General features: G+C 43.0%; 1 protein-coding gene across 4 annotated transcripts in view; it reads left to right on the top strand.

Annotated features, from left to right (window-relative positions):
• The first annotated feature begins 593 nt into the window (after positions 1–593).
• Positions 594–17,154, top strand: part of MYO5A (myosin VA) — a 221,625-nt gene continuing 205,064 nt past the window's right edge. For all 4 annotated transcript variants that reach the window (XM_054450458.2, XM_054450457.2, XM_054450456.2 and 1 more), the window contains exon 1: positions 594–779. In XM_054450458.2, the coding sequence (XP_054306433.1) occupies positions 753–779 (27 nt within the window). In that variant the 5' untranslated portion in view covers positions 594–752. The remainder of the gene's footprint in view (positions 780–17,154) is intronic.

Genomic DNA, 17,154 nt, shown 5'->3' with positions numbered 1-17,154 from the left:
CTGACAAGGCTCTTCTGTAGTTCTGGGTTATTCTACAGTCTTTCAAGAGGGCTTCCCCTAAATCCTCTCCCTAGGAATGCTTGGAAGGACGGGAGGAGCAGCCTGGAGGCTCCCATCGTTTACTCGGACACAGTGACAGCCCCTGCCATGGCTGCCCTACCGCGGGGGCTAGGCTCCGCTGCAGAGTCCCGGGCTCGCTTCGGGGTGGGGGCGCCCGGGGTGGGCCGCGCCCTCTGGGCCAATGTCCCGGGCGGGTTTCCGGGCCTCGGCAGCGCGGGAGGCGGCGGCGGCGCCGGCTGGCAGGCTGATGATGATGATGCTCTGTGCTCGCAGCCGATGGGAGGCAGCGTGAGCCCGAGAGAGCCCAGAGCAGCCGCTGTGGCAGCGCTGGAGCGCAGCCTCCTCCCGCTCCCATAATGCACAGGGCGGCGGCGGTGGCGGCGGCAGCAGCGGAGGCAGCATCGCGGGCCGCCGAGGTGGCTGCGGCGGCGGCGACCCCTAGGACCCCGGGCAGGTGGAGCGCTCGCGGCTGCTCGCGGCGAGCCCGGGAGTGATGGCGAGGCCCCCGCGGGCCGCCAGCGCCTGAGGCGCCCCGCCCCGCCCCGCCCCGTGCGGCCCGCCCCGCACGGCCCGGCCCTACCCTGCCCTGCTCCCTGCCGGCTGCTGCGGGCGCTTCCTAGTCCGCTCGGGCGGCCGCCCAGGCGAGGTGCGGCCTCCGCACAGGCGGGGGGCGTAGGCGCGCGGGGCCCGCCATGGCTGCGTCGGAGCTCTACACAAAGGTAAGGCACCCCGCGGCCGGCGTCGAGGACTGGGGCTGCGCGGCCCTCGCCGCCAGCTGTCAGGCTGAGGAGGGGGCGGGAGCGCCGGGCCCAGGCGGGCCCCGACAGCGCCACCCCCTTCAGCGCCTCAGAACCCACGGCCCTACCCGCTGGTCGCCCGCTGCGGCACCTTCCTCTTTCGGGCGAGATGGTTAAGGCGGCGGAGGGAGGCCCGCCTCGGGGGTCTCCCAGGCCCCTGCCGCGCTGCTTGAGCTGGGGGCAGAGCGGGCTTCCGAGTGGAAAGGGGGCCCATGTGGATTTAGCAGGGCGGGCGTGCCTCCCCTCCTGCTTGGCTTTGGAAAATTCCCGGCGGGTGGGAGATGCTTGCTCCGGTAGATCGGATGGTTTCTCTCGTGGGGACACGCGCTTAAAATAACATCCTGTGTTGGTATGCAGTGCCGCTTCTACCGCCAGCTAGCCTTTCTGTGAGGTTATTTCGAATCCTGCAAACGGTGGCCGTATCACCTTTAGCTCCCCAGTTTAGCTGCGCTGGGGGTGGCGAGCCCTGGGGAAAGATGCTGCCGGATGAACGCGAGCTGATTCACCGGCTGGGAGGGTCGGTACTCATTTATCGCTGGGAGTTTGCAACCTGCGTGTAATCCCGCAGAGCCTTGTTAGGCTCCATGTCTTCACCATCCTCTGGGGCAAGCCTTTCCCTTCTGGGTTTGGTTCAAGGGAATTGGCAGTCTTTTCTTAGACTGACATCAATATTCTCAGGGTCTGGCGATCTCTGAATGGCATATTATGGAGAACTGTCACTTGAGTGCTGTGCAGAGTTGTGATGACCTTTGTGAATATATGTAGTCATGGCATTTTATACTGTACACTCATGTGTAGGTAGATATTTTGCCAGATATTGATTACTTCTACATGCAGTTAATACAGTTGCCCTTTCACATTAGCTTTTGCAATAGAACTTTCATTTAGGGTCCTGTAATCACTGGAATCATTGTTTCCAAATGTGACTCAAGTCCAGGGCCCAAGCTGCAGTGTGTTTTATAGAGGAAAGAAGACTGGACATCAAGAGACCTGGATTCAAGCCGGAACTTACTAACTGTGACCTTGGACAAGTCACTTAACATTTCTGGTTCGATTTCCTCATGAGTAAATGCAGTTAATTATACTTGCCTTGCATCCCTTACAAGCTGTTGTGAGAATCAAACTTAATAATAGTTGTGAAAGCTTTTTGTAACCTATGAATTTCTCTGCAAATATGAGATATATGATTAATTTCTTCAACCATGAAATGAGCTTGCATGAAACATTCTCTGAGACCTCTTTCTTAAAGATTTAAGGACTGTACAATTGAAACTTCTCTCTCAACCTGGTAATTTATTTAGGCATTGTAGATCTCTAACATATGAATGAATGCAATTGGAAACTGATTAAAAGTAACTTAAACACTTAATATGGTGCTTACTATGTGCCAGGTACTGTTTTAAGCGTTTTAAAAATATGAACTCATAATCCTCATAAGGAACTTATGAGGTCGATATTAAGAAATATCAAAATCATTTTCACATGAAGAGATAATCAGTCTGTAAACATTCCTTGGTTACTTTGTGTAGCCCCTCCCCTCCACTTCTACATCAAGTTTGTCCAACCCGCAGCACATGGGCCGCATGCGGGCCCAGGACGGCTTTGAATGTGCCCCAACACAAATTCGTAAACTTTCTTGAAACATGAGTTGTTGTGTTTTTTTTGCAATTTTTTTTTTTAGCTCATCATTTATCATTAGTGTATTTTATGTGTGGCCAAAGACAATTCTTATTCCAATGTGGCCCAGGGAAGCCAAAAGATTGGACACCCTCCGTTGTATATGGTGAGCAGTCATCTTTGAGTCACCTAATAGTAGGCTGCTTAACTAGAGACTGAGTGGATAATCAATTGTTGTTGGATTTCGAATGCTTTTTTCCCCCAAGATAATTTGGGAGAAAAAATTGACAAGATGTTGTGATTTGTAAATGGTAAAGTTTTGGGCTTCTCTCACAGCTTTATCACAATCTATTTTAAAATGAGACCTGGTCTCTACAAAAAAATTAAAAAATTAGGCGGGGCACGGTAGCTCACGCCTGTAATCCCAAGACGTTGCCGAGGTGGGTGGATCACCTGAGGTCAGGCGTTCGAGACCATCTTGACCAACGTGGCAAAACCCCATCTCTACTAAAAATAGACAATTAGCTGGGCGTGGTGGCGCATGCCTTTAATCCCAGCTACTCAGGAGGCTGAGGCAGGAGAATCGCTTGAACCTGGAAGGCGGAGATTGCAGTGAACCAAGATTGCGAGCCTGGGCAACAAGAGCAAAACTCTGTTTCAAAAAATAAATAAATAAATAAATAAAAATTAGCTGGGCGTGGTAGTCACGCCTGCGGTCCCAGCTACTTGAGAGCTGAGGCAGGATGATCAGCTGAGGCAGGAAGATTGCTTGAGCCTGGGAGGTTGAGGCTGCAGTGAGCCATGACTGTGCCACTGCACTCCATCCTGGGCAAAAGAGCAAGACCGTGTCTCAAAAAAAAAATTTTTTTAACCTCTTTGTCATTATGAAGACAGACTGGCTTAGAGATCAAGACTGAAGTTGGGGCTTACACTGCCTTCTTCTAAATACACTTATGCCTAATTAATAGTCTGGTTACTTGGTTATTTGTTGGCTAATTCTTTTTGTGAATGGGCCTTAGCTTAATGGCAAGCAGAAATACTTATCAGGCATCCTGTGTGCCAGGTACTTTGCTTAATGTTTAGAGGATTTAACAATGAACAAGATACAGTCCTTTCCCTCAACACGCTCATAGTCTGCTTCTTACATTCTTGACCCACTTTGAATCTATAGGGGCATAAATAACCTGCTGTTACCTCAACAGCAGGCAGACAGCTGGTATGATATTTATTAGTAGAAGTTAGGGAATGGGTTGGGACATGGGGAAGGTTGGGCTGATTCCAGAGATAAAAACTACTTTTGTAATTACTAGAGGAATAGGAAAATCGTTAGAAGTATTATCAGTGGATAAGCACAAGGATCTTCCCCTTGCAGAGGATTATAGGAAGGAAGTTCTAGGATAGATTACAAGGAAAGATGTATTAGTGATATGCCATAATTATGGTATTTAACATTGTGGTTAAATCTGAAAAGTGCTCTTTAAAAAAATGTCATTCAGATCTTAAGGGCAGATTTTGATGTGTGATACAGATCAGTTCCATTACAGTGAAGGACAAGAGACTGTTCAATTTCTTCTTTTTAGCCAGAATGATAATGGTTTTGTCACAGCAATTTAACAAGGCTTCCATTTTGTAAGTTTTTCCAGCAGTATAAACATTTTAAGGGCAATAGCTAGGTTCTTGGGATACTTTTCTGGAAACTAATATTTTGGTTAAGACATGTTTTGTTGATTTTAAAAAATAACAGCTTTATTGAGATATGTGTCTTATACCATATAATTCACCATTTAAAGTGTACTATTCAATGGTTTTTGGTTTATTCACAGAGTAGTATGTTGATTTGTTTGTGGTCAACCTGCCTTGCTCCCAAAAGAATTGAAGGAACTCTGATTGCTTCTGATTTTGAAAATATTTGCTAGTCTTGACTTGCCAGTGGATATTTATATCATACATCACCCATAGGTGCTTTTGGTAACTAGAAGCAATTCTACATTTGTGGAGTAGGGTTTATCAATTAGACCTAGAAGGATTATCAGGAGCATTATAATGAATGGCATGCTATTCCTCCTGTTATCATGTTCCCAGACACCATGGATAGCACCATGGTATCCATGCTATAGAATGGTCAAGATTACCTGAAGCTGTTTTTTTTTTTTTTAAATTTTTAATTTTTTTTGAGACAGGGTCTCACCGTGTCCCAGGCTGGAGTGCAGTGAAATGAACATGGCTCACTGTAGCCTTTAACTCCTGGGCTCAAGCTGTCCTCCCACCTCAGCCTCGTGAGTAGCTGGGACCACAGCTATGTACCCAGCTAATTTTTAAATTTCTTCTAGAGATAGTCTCAGTATGTTGCCCAGGCTGGTCTTAAACTCCTGTACTCAAGTGATCCTCCTGCTTCCACCTCCCATAGTGTGGGATTACAGGCATGAGCCACCACACCCAGCCTATTTTATTTATTTATTTAGATTCAGGGTCTCACTCTGTTGTCCAGGCTGGAGTGCAGTGGTGTGAACATGGCTCATTGCAGTATCGACCTCCCAGGTGCAAGCCATCCTCCCACCTCACCTTCCTGGGTAGCTGAATCTACAGGCATGTGCTACCACACCCAGCTAATTTTTGTACTTTTTACAGAGACAGGGTCTTGCTATGTTGCCCAGGCTGATCTCTAACTCCTCAGCTCAAGTGATCCTCCTGCCTCGGCCACTCAAAGTGTTGAGATTACAGACATGAGCCACCATGCCTGGCTTATTTTTAATTTTAGAAAAGTTTTAATTTTTTTGTTTACTTTTGTGTTTTGTTTTGTTTTTACCTGAAGCTGTTTGATTAGGAGGTTCCCATGTGTGCTGAGATGCTGAGTATTGTAACAGTGCAAAGACAGTCTAAAATTCCACATTTGCAAAGCATGTTAACTTGCCTAGATGAAACAGCTCTTAAGGTCAGTAGATTGTATATGTGTAACTTTCCATTCCCAACATATCCTCTCATATGTACAGGAGCCACATGGCCTAGATTTTTTCTGGGATAGATCCACTTTTATATTCTATGGCACTGTCCCTTCAAACTATTGATCCTGGAAATTCTAATATTTTCATGTCGAGACTGTATTTCTCAGACTGCTTCCAACATCTTAAAGAGGAACAGAAATCTCATCTCTGATCATGTGCCCTGACTTGGAGTTTGGCAAGGACGTTAGCTGTCCTCAAGTCTCCTGTCATGCCGTTTCCATTTGAATTTCCTCCTGGTGTTCCTAGGCCTGTTAATGACGTTGCTGTTCTCCTAGTTCCTCAGCTTGGAAACCTCCGTATCTTTTTTCTTGTCTTTCACATTCGACTTCTTCTATATCAATTCTAATTTCAGTTGACATCCAGCTGATAGCTCAGATTTGGAACTCCCACTAGTACTCTTTTTCTCTGTCTTAATGTCCCAAACATGTTTCTGTCTTATTATGGTTACTGTATTTGTGTATATGTTTACCACTCCCACGATACTCTAAGCCCCCTGAGATGCTGTTTTGTTTACCTCCTGTAGAGCCTAGCAGAGTGTCTTACACAGAATAGCTGCTCATTGAATCTTTGTTGAATGAATACTTAAGCAGGGGAGGGACGGAATGAAAATAATGGTTTGGCATGATCAGTCCACTTGTAGGGACGAAGCAGGGTATAAAGATGTGGTTAAACAAGTAAACACATTTTCAGGCATGTTGAACAGGATGAGTAATAGAACTGGGAACCAGGGAGACCAGGAAACTTTCAGGAAACAAAATGTGAAGTAGTGAAGGTCTGGTGGACTGAGGCAGGGGCAGAAGGTGTGGGAAAGAAGAGGACAAATCTGAGAGACAGGTCTCTCCGAGATGGATTACATATAGGATGGGAAGGAGCAGGAGTAGTATGAAATAATGCCAGTAGCTCCAGCCTTGGAAACTGAAAGTTAATTCCTATTTCATCACAAATTTTGACTGCCTCTGTGGAACTTGAATGCTACTAAGAAATACTTCTTTACACAGCTTGACAAAGCAAAATGCCCATTATTTCCTCTTGAGATTTGTTACTGTTTCTTGAAGTGTGAAAGTTTTGTGTATTGTCCAGAAAAGATTACAGAGATTCTGATTCTAATGAGAATTGCTGTTGCCACATATTTTAAATCTTCCTGGTACTTTTAGCTTTTTTTTTTTTTTTTTTTTTTTAAATAATGAAAGAGAACTGGAGGAAGGTTTATGAATGGACTTCCAGGGATTTAACTATAACCTCAGGGGAGGGGTGACAGGGAATGCTAACTTGTGTATGGGAGAATGTGGGAGAGGAGAGATGATCCGCCTTACTTCTTACCTCAGAAGGTAATTTAGTTTCTCTGTTTTTCATTTTATGATGAATTTTGCCTCCATTGGGAGAATTCAGGAGTATGTGGTCCACTAGAGGATAGACTTGAATGTATTTGTCTCCACTTCAGGCAATTCCCAGTGAAGTATGAGGTACTGTTGGAAGTATAAACTTCTGATCTATGGAGTAAGGTCTGGCCGTAGGCAAAATATTATGTGAGCAATTCCACTTCTTCCACCTCACCTGAAGGCATGTCCTCCATCCTACAGTGGTCTTCCTAGACTTATTCTATTTGTCTTCCTAGGGAGTTTGTCCTTTTCTCCCCAGCACCACCCCACTCCCAGTCTTTCATCAACTTTATTGAGGTATAATATACTTGAAAAGTCCCTCATTTTAAGTGTACAGTTTGATGAGTTTTGACACATATATTCTGTCATGTAACCACCACCACAAACAAGATGCAGAACATTTCCATCACCCCAAAAGTTCCCTTGTGCTTTGTCTCTTATCTTCCCCAACATCTTCAAGGAGTTTATTGGAGTTATGCTTGCTCATTAGGGCAGAAGGAAGTTTTTTCTTTTTGGTTTTTCCGAAATGAGTGCTATGGTTCCACCTTAGCCCAACCAATAGAGATACTTATTACAAAGGCCTGGCATTGGAGATCGTGGCTGTGGAGTTTCATTTTCAGTGGGAGGCGGAAGTGGATGTAAAAGGAGTTTAGATGATTTTTGTTTAATCTTTCCTTCACACACTGACCACTTTGCCTTTATTAATGATGTCTGCCTTTGATGCCTTCTGAAATGCCCTTTGGTTAATTTTGCCCTTTAACAGTTCCTCTTCCCCATCTGTCTTGGTTGTAACATCAGTCTGAGTTTGTGCTGATACAACCTAAACTTCGCAGAAACTTATCCCTGGCTCTTCATGCCTCAGGCATTCTCCATTTCTCTTCTAAGCCCTCCTCACATGGAATTCTTTTTAACTAGCAAGCATTAGCATTAAATATCTCCTTGTACAGCAAAGGCTTTTTGCCAGTTGTAGAACTTAGGGATGATGTAATTATTTTTTGATTTCAAAATAATGGTTCTAAACTTGATTGAAATCAAGGGAGAAGTGCATTGTATATAATGCTAAGTGTTCATGAGGACCATGTATCTACCTCCTGTGGCCTAATGTACTCCTGTGGCCAAAAATGTGGGCAAGATGCTGGACTAGAGGGAGACTGGACGCACAAAAAAGATAGGTTTTGTCCATCTTTTGTCACATATACAAAAACATATAGTCCTGGCCAGGAATCCTGCATGTGTGGTTGGGGTTTCTACTTCTTGACAAATGTACGTGAAACTAGAGACATTTCAGAATAGGAGAAGTAAAATGATCAGGGCAGTGAAGAGGCTAGACAGATTAAAAGTGTAGAACTCTCTAGTTTAGAAAGGTGAAGGTGAGCTGGGAATACAGTAGAGTTTGGTTTTTTTTTTTTGAGACAGAGTCTCGCTCTGTCACCCAGGCTGGAGTGCAGTGGCGTGATCTCAGCTCACTGCAACCTCCGCCTCCTGTGTTCAATCAATTCTTCTGCCTCAGCCTCCCGAGTAGCTGGGACTACAGGCGTGTGCCACCACCCCTGGCTAATTTTTGTATTTTTAGTAGCGATAGGGTTTCACAATACTGGCCAGGCTGGTCTCGAACTCCTGACCATGTGATCCGCCTGCCTTGGCCTCCCAAAGTGCTGAGATTACTGGTGTGAGCCACTGTGCCCACCCCTACAGTAGACTATTTGACATCCAGAATAGTGGAAGTTTGTAACATCAAATCTCAGTTTAGTAGGGATATGTTTTAGATCTTGAAACAAATCAATATATGCCATTTTAAATGAATTTCTACTTTAAACATTTACATTTTACATTTCTGAAAGTCATTACTTCAAGTTGTGGTATTAGCTGAGATACAGGATGTAAATAGAGAGGGCCTGGGTAATTTATGGATTAGAGGTTTGGCACATTGACTTACCAAACCTCTCTTTAACAGTGTTAGTCAGTTTACCAGCCACAGCTGTTTTAGTTGGAAGAAACAGAAACCCAAACTCAAAGCCAAAGAGGAGTTTATTTGCTCATGTGACTTAAAAATCTAGGCATGGCTGGAATCAAGGCTCAGACATGGTCATTGGGGCTCTCTTCACTGACTCTCACATGCTGTCTGACATTGGTTTCATCCTCAGGACAGCTTTTTTTAGGGGTGAAAAGATGTTCAGTGGCACCTGCAGATCACATGATCTTACAGCACTGGGCCTGGTGGAAGAGAGCCTGATAGAGGAATTCTGGTCATGTGCCTTCTCCTTTCATTGGGCCTCTAGGCAGTAGGTGAGGAGCACCATGAGTGGTCAAGTCTGTGCTCACCTTAGAGACCAGGGGGAGGACAGGGCACTGTGATTGATAGTCCCACTCCAACCTCATGGGATGGCTGTGAGCTGTTCGCCATTGGAAGGAAAAGTGCTAGGTAGTCAAACAACTACCCTCAGTCCATGTATGCTATGAATAGGTCACTGAAAATGATAGTCATTGAATTCTACCCCTCCTTTTCTGATCTTTGAGCAGAAGAATGGGAAATTTTGCTTGACCGGGGACATTAGGTACCTTTCCCCTAGAGAATCATTTTGGATTGAAAAATAGAAGCCAGGCCAGGTGCGGTGGCTCATGCCTGTAATCCTCAGCACTTTGGGAGGCCAAGGCGGGCGGATCATGAGGTCAGGAGCTTGAGACCAGCCTGGCCAACATGGTGAAACCCTGTCTCTACTAAAAATACAAAAATTAGCTGGGCATGGTGGCGTGTGCCTGTAATCCCAGCTACTCAGGAGGCTGAGGCAGGAGAATTGCTTGAACCCGGGAAGCAGAGGTTGCAGTGAGTTGAGATTGTGCCAGTGCACTCCAGCCTGGGCGACAAAGCAAGACTCTGTCTCAAAAAAAAAAAACAGCCATGGAGCGTCTGTACAAGCAAAATGTTACTAATAGCATGTTAGAAATTGAAATTTTGAAAATTTATTCAGTCTTCTATTTTGATTTTTCATGTATTATTATGATTATTAATTTTTTTTTTTTTTTAGACAAAGTCTTGTTCTGTTGCCCACACTAGAGTGCAGTAGCGCAAGCATAGCTCACTGCAGCCTCGAACTCCTGGGCTCAAGCAGCCCTCCCAGCTCAGCCTCCTGAGTAACCGGGACTGTAGGCGCATGCCACCATGCCTGGCTAATTTTTTAATTTTTGTAGAGACAGAGTCTCACTTTGTTTCTCAGACTAGTCTCAAACTCTTGGCTTCAAGCAATTTCCCACTTAATTATCCCAAAAGTGCTGAGATTATAGGCGGGAGCTACCATGCCTGGCCATTATTCAGTCTTAATTTGGGGGCTATGAACCCTATGTCACCTTTCTTACTGATTTCTTTCTACCGTATTTCCTCAGCATTTTATTTCCCCTTATTTTCTTCACATCCTTGCTTGCATACATTATTCTCTTCCCCCATTTTCATCCAGAGATAAGTCGCTCAATTTCTTATTGTGCAACAGTAAGAATTGTGCACAATTTCTTTTTGTCTGTCCGTCATCCCTTGTGCATGTCTAGTGGTAGTCTGTCTTCTGTTCTCCTCCTTCCACCTGTTCATCTTCTTTATCCCCCTACTATTTAATTTTATCTACCCACCCCTTATGCCCTGTTATGATTTGTTATAACGAAGTATATATACATCCCACACCTATAATGGAATAAAATAAGTTACTAAAGAGTGAATCTTTTTTTCATAACTTAGATTGAGGAGGGAACTTCATTTTTGCTTTTGCTTTATTACCACTCCCTGATCTGACATCACAAAGGAAGTCATTTTTTATGAGTTTGCATAAATCATTTTCTGTGTATGTGAGCGTGTGTGTTTCAAACAAACACTTTTGTGTTAGACTAGTTTTAGACTAGTTAGACTAGACTAGTTCAACCTTATTTTTTTAGCTACCATGCTGGTCTACATTACAGTAAGATGACTAGATATTCCTTTAAAGATATGATCTCACCTTAAAACATTTTTCTGCCAGTACTTAAACAACTTTTACACAGGGTTGGTCTCTCTATGCTTAAGCTTAGAAAAAAATCTTCTAGTTTGATAAGCAGCATGGTCGGGTTGGGAGCAGAATTTTTCTGGAGATGCTGTCTGTAAAATTGGGAAATGTATATCTTAATAATAAGGAATTTTGGTCCACAACCTAGATTACATTTTCATAAAGTCAGAATGTGTATTTCTTATTTTAGAAATGAAAAAGTTAAGCCCCTTAGAGTTACTATTGCATTTTAACCCACTCTTACTGTTTATACTAATTTTTTTCATCCTTGACCAAAATTTCTCAGCCTCTGCACCACTAATAGTAGGCTAGATAATTCTTTTTTTTTTTTTTTGTGGGAGGGGTGTCTCTCATGTGTATTGTAGTATGTTTAGCCAAATCTCTGACCTTTATCTACAAGATCCAGTAGCACCCTCCATCCCTAGTTGTGACAACCAATATTGCCTACAGACATTGCTAGATATCTCTTGGGATGGTGGGGATGGGGGAGTATCACACACACCCTTGAAACTGCTAAACTAGATGGTAAGCCTTCAACTTATGGTAAGAACAAGTCGGAAGAAGTTAATTGGGAAATTAGGATTAATTGGGAAAACTTTTTTAAAAAGCTGATTTATAAGCATTTTTTTTCTGCTTATAGAAGTGATGCCTTGTAGCTAATCTGGATTATTTGAATAATACAGAACATATAAAGGAAGAAAGTTAAACTAATTATACCACCTAGAAATAATCATTGTCAACTATTGATTTACTTTGTTAAGTCTTTTGTCTATATTCACAAATGGTAATGATTTTTAAAATGATTTTTAAACTTAATATGTATTGTGAGAATTTATATCAATAAATATTCGTTGAAAAAATATATCTGTATATATATTTTTTGAGACGGAGTTTCACTCTTGTTGCCCAGGCTGGAGCACATTGGCGTGATCTTGGCTCGTTGCAACCTCTGCCTCCCGGGTTCAAGTAATACCTCTGCTTCAGCCTCTGGAGTAGCTAGGATTACAGGTGCCCGGAGTAGCTGGGATTACAAGTGCCTGCCACCACGCCTGGCTAATTTTTTGTATTTTTAGTAGAGACGGGATTTCACCATGTTGGCTAGGCTGGTCTTGAACTCCTGACCTCAGGTGATCTGCCCACCTCAGATTCCCAAAGTGCTGGGATTATGGGTGTGAGCCACCGCCCCCAGCCCATTGAAAATATTTTTAATGGCAGCATAATATTCAGTCATCTGGGTATACCAAAATGTATTTACTGCTGGGTATTTTTCGCTAATGGAAGTGATATGCTATGGTGAGCATCTTTGTTCATAAGTCTGCTTAGTCAGTTTTAGTTAATTTTAGAATTCAAGTCTCCCTAGCAAGAATTAGCATTTGTATTTATGCAGGATAGGGCATTCACATTCACTTCATTTTAAAAATAGCACTCTTTATGTGCATTGCCTGAGGGATAGGGTGACCAGATGTCTCACTTCTAGAAGATGCTTTCTGCTTTTTAATACCTTTATTCTGTTTTGAGAAATTTTCTTAGACTAGAAACATATAAGTTCATTTCAAAAATTTAACCTTTTAAAAATTGAAACTGCTTCTTTTTCTGACCATTGTCATTATTGTTGCTTTTATTCACTCTGTTTCTTGATCTTGGATGAATCTGTGCCAGAGAGAATAATTGAACTAGAAAGAATTTTAAAAAGAGAAAAAACATGAAGCTTCTAAATTACTATACGTGATATAATTTTAGTTTGAAAATTATCTGATAATATGTTATCAGGACATTGTAGACATGTCCTCCTAATTAGAACAAATTAACAGTGTCTGGAGGAGGCCATGCATTTGCTTTCGGGGACAGTTGAGAACCCGGGAGTCCTTCAGCATCAACTACCTGCTTTGTAAAACAATTAGAATGGAGCAAAATATGCCCAATGCTAAAGGAGTGCTATAGAATGGAATCTTTATAACAGTCAGAAGGTGTTTTGGGATTAGTGAGGCCTTCAGGTCATTGCTGTGTGTAGCAGCCCTTCCGAAGGACTAGGATCACAGCAGTAGCCACAGACCCGGGCAAGGGTTGATTATGTGGAGCCTTAGACATTAAAGGCATAGGAAACTGAGTTGAAGCCTTAGCAGCCTTGGAAGTTTCTTTGCTTTTCTTCCTCCACTAAAACCTTGATTTTTGTTAACCTTATATAGTTGTTACTTGTTTTCTTCTAAAGACTGTGGCGCAGTCAAATGTGTGGTTCCATGGCAGTAAATTATCAAATAATAGTGATTAATATTTACTGAGGCTTTACTGTAGGCCAGTTAGTATTCTGAGGGCTTTGTTGCAACTGTTTCCTTCCTTGCCTTCCACCCCTCCGAGGGTTCCTGAAAGCGAGGCAGTACATCACAGAAGTCAAGGGCATGGAATCCACACGTAGATACTGGATCTTGGTTTGAATCCTGGTTTTGCTATTCTACTTTCTCTGTGTCCTTAAGCAAGCCACTTAACCTCCTTATGCTTCAATTTCCTTATCTTTATAATGGTGATAATAAAACCTACCTTACATGGTTTTAATGATGACTGACTTATAATATATTAAGAAATGCTTAGAATAGTGACCGGTATTTAGTAAATTCTTACAAGTATTAGTTATTACTGTTGTTGCTGTTATAGCTGTCATTCTCCTTTCTCTCTGTCTGCTTTCTCGTCTTCATAAGCTCACTTACCTCCTATTGCACCTTAGATATTGACGTTCCTGGGCTCTGTCCTTGACCTACACTCCCTCCCACTGTGGCCTGATCCATTCCTGAAGAGTCAGGTGCCAGCCCTGTGCTGATGACTTCCAAACCTGTTTCCAGTCTACTTGCTCTCCCTACAAACCTAGATCCCTACAGACAACTGCCTTATGGACATCTTCACAAGCCCCCCAAACCCAGCATATTCAAAATCGATTGTCATCTCCTCCCTCCTTCTTCATACTACTCTACCTGATTTAATTTCTCTGTGTCTTAGTTTCTACATCTGTATGATGGGATAATACTTACTTCATAGGGTTGTTATGAAGATTAAATGAGATAGTACATGTGAAGCACTTAGAATAATGCCTGGCACATATTTAAGAAATGTTAGCTACTGTGATTGTTGTTGTTATTTCTTTTTCCTGTCTGGTGAATGACATCAATATCCCTCCAGTAACCCAAACACAAAACTTAGAAATCATCTTGATTTACTTTCCCCCGCACCCCTGCACCCCACCTAATCAGTTATCATTTCCTAGTACTGTTACTGCTCTATTTGGGGCCCTTATCTTTTTTTTTCTTTCTTTCTTTCTTTTTTTTTTTTTTTTTTCTTGAGACAGGGTCTTGCTCTGTTGCTCAGGCTGGAGTGCAGCGACGTGATCATAGCTCACTGCAGTCTCGACCTTGTGAGCTAAGTAATCCTTCTGCCTCAGCCCCCCAAGTAGCTGGCACTGTAGTAGCTGCATGCCACCACACCCAGCTAATTTTTTGTTTTTTGGAAACAGGGTCTCACTGTGTTGCCCAGGCTGGTCTTGAACTCCTGGGCTCAAGTGATCCTCCCACCCTGGCCTCCCAAAGTGCTGAGATTAGAGGCGTGAGCCACCGTACTCAGCTTGGTCCCTTATTCTTTCCTGGTTCCTGAAACAGCTTCCTAAGCAATCTTTGGTCTTATTTTCTATAATCTGTTTTTTCATTCTGTTACTAGTGAGATCTTTGTAATGCACATATCTGATCGTGCCACTGCCTGGCTTGAAATTCCTTGATGATTCCCCATAGGATTTTGTCCTGAGAATAAATTTGTTAGTGTAATGCTTCCTGAACTTTGGTGTCCATCTGAATTACTAGGAATCTTGTCAAAGGGAAGATTCTGACTCAGTAGGTCTGTGATGGGGCATGAGACTGCATTTTTAACAACTCCCAGGTGATGCCTGTGTTGCTGAATTGAGAACCACACCTTGAGCAGTGAGGCTGTAGTACACAGGCTCTTCATGACCTGCCTTCGCCCTGGGCCTGCCTCATCTCTCATGTTTCCCTCCTGGCATTCAGTCTTCACTTTAAGTGAGGAGCTTGCCAACTTTGCCTTCTTCTGATTCCAGCATTCCCCTTCCTGGCTTACTTTTCATTCATGAATTAGTTCTTCCAGACCCCAGTGTGAGTAAGACGTTCCTTCTGTGTGTTCATATTGCCCATTCAGTTTACTTCTGTCCTAACCCTTTACTTCCACTGCATTGCAGTTGTCTATCTCCCCTTTGCTTCTCTGAACCCCTTAAAGACAGGGAAAATATCTCATTTGTTTCATTTTATTGACAACTTTTTGAGCTGTAATTCATATACCATACAATTCATTGTATAAAGTGTATAATTCGTGGTTCACATTTATTTTTTGACTCAGTATCTAGACCAGTGTTTGGTATGTAGTAGGTACCAAGTTAGTGATTGAACATATGAATGAGTGAAATTACAATAAATTATCATTGGAAAGTTTTTTCCAAATCTTCTTTGTATTTTTTGGATTTAACGAATCAAATCATTCAAATCATCTTATTTATCAGTAACTCTTCATGTGCTTCCTCTCTTCTACTGCTCCCTATTTTTGGCACCTGGGAAGGCAACCACTTTATTCTTCTCTTGGCCAGTTTTAACATGTCATTATAGATGACTTTCCTTAGTTTCTTGGCCAGTTTTAACATGTCATTATAGATGACTTTCCTTAGTCTTCAGTGCTTCCAGTTCTCTTTTTCGACCCATGCTATGAGGAGCAGTACTGACCCATATCAGAGATCTCAACATGCTACTCTCTAGCTCACCCCTGAGTGGTACCCAATCACTCACTTCCCCAGCCTAGTTATTGGCTATAGAATTAACTTATTCTTGGCCAGGCGCGGTGGCTCACGCCTGTAATCCCTGCACTTTGGGAGGCCGAGGCAGGTGGATCACCTGGGGTCAGGAGTTCGAGACCAGCCTGGCCAGCATGTTGAAACCCTGTCTCTACTAAAAAAGAAAAAAAAAAAAATTAGCTGGATGTGGTGGCACATGCCTATAATCCCAGCTACTCAGGATGCTGAGTCAGGAGAATCGCTTGAACCCAGGAGGTAGAGGTTGCAGTGAGCCGAGATTGTGCCACTGCACTCCAGCCTGGGCAACAAGAGAAAAACTCAGCCTTTTTTTTTTTTTTTTTGAGACGGAGTTTTGCTCTTGTTGCCCAGGCTGGAGTGCAATGGCACCATCTCGGCTCACTGCAACCTCTGCCTCCCAGGTTCAGGCTATTCTCCTGCCTCAGCCTCCTGAGTAGCTGGGATTATAGGCACATGGCACCATGCCTTGCTAATTTTTGTATTTTTAGTAGAGATGGGGTTTTGCCATGTTGGCCAGGCTGGTGTTGAACCCCTGACCTCAGGTGATCGGCCCATCTTGGCCTCCCAAAGTGCTGGGATTACAGGTGTGAGCCACCGCACCCGGCCAGCTTATTCTGTAGCCTGGTGACTAAGACTTAACGATCTTTTTCTAAACTTACTGTCTTGGCTTGATCTTTCACAACACTGGAGTTTCTCAGACTTTACTATGTGTAGCAATCATCTGGAATACTTTTTTTTTTTTCCTGTGGAGACAGTCTGGCTCTGTCACCCAGGCTGGAGTGCACTGATGCGATCTCAGCTCACTGCAACCTGTTTACCAGGATGGTCTCCGTCTCCTGACCTCATGATCCACCCACCTCGGCCTCCCAAAGTGCTGGGATTACAGGTGTGAGCCACTGCGCCTGGCCTTTTTGCTATTTTAAAAGGCAACTGGAAAAACTGCCTCACTTATATTAAAACAATTGAGAGTCTTCTATGGCAAAAGATGTTCCATTACCTTTGCTAATAATAGGTGTGAAATAGTATAAGAAATCACTTGCAAAATTACTTGGGAACTCTTTTCCTTTAAAATAAACTATTTAAAAAGGTATAAAAATAATAAATGCCCAGGGTGGAATTTTGGAACATTTTGAAATGCAAAAGAAAAATTGTATGTAATCTCACTGTCCTCAGATACTCTTAATGTTTTGATGTATGTCCTTCTTGTCTTTTTCCCTATATATATTTTTTTTTAGCAAAATGATTTACTTTATGAATACTATTTTGTAGCAAGATTGTTTTCTCTGAGGAGTATATTGTGAAGGCTTTCCCATGCCAATACGTGTTATTGTACAGTGTGTTTTTTTCATGACCTCAGAGTATTATATTGCATTAATTAGTCATATGTTACTCAGCCAGACCGCTGCGATAAGGACTTCTAATTTT

This window comes from Pongo pygmaeus, chromosome 16 (assembly GCF_028885625.2).
Source record: "Pongo pygmaeus isolate AG05252 chromosome 16, NHGRI_mPonPyg2-v2.0_pri, whole genome shotgun sequence".
Classification (NCBI taxonomy): domain Eukaryota; kingdom Metazoa; phylum Chordata; class Mammalia; order Primates; family Hominidae; genus Pongo; species Pongo pygmaeus.
Note: the sequence above shows the minus strand (reverse complement) of the source record. Positions and strands in the feature narration are given on the sequence as shown.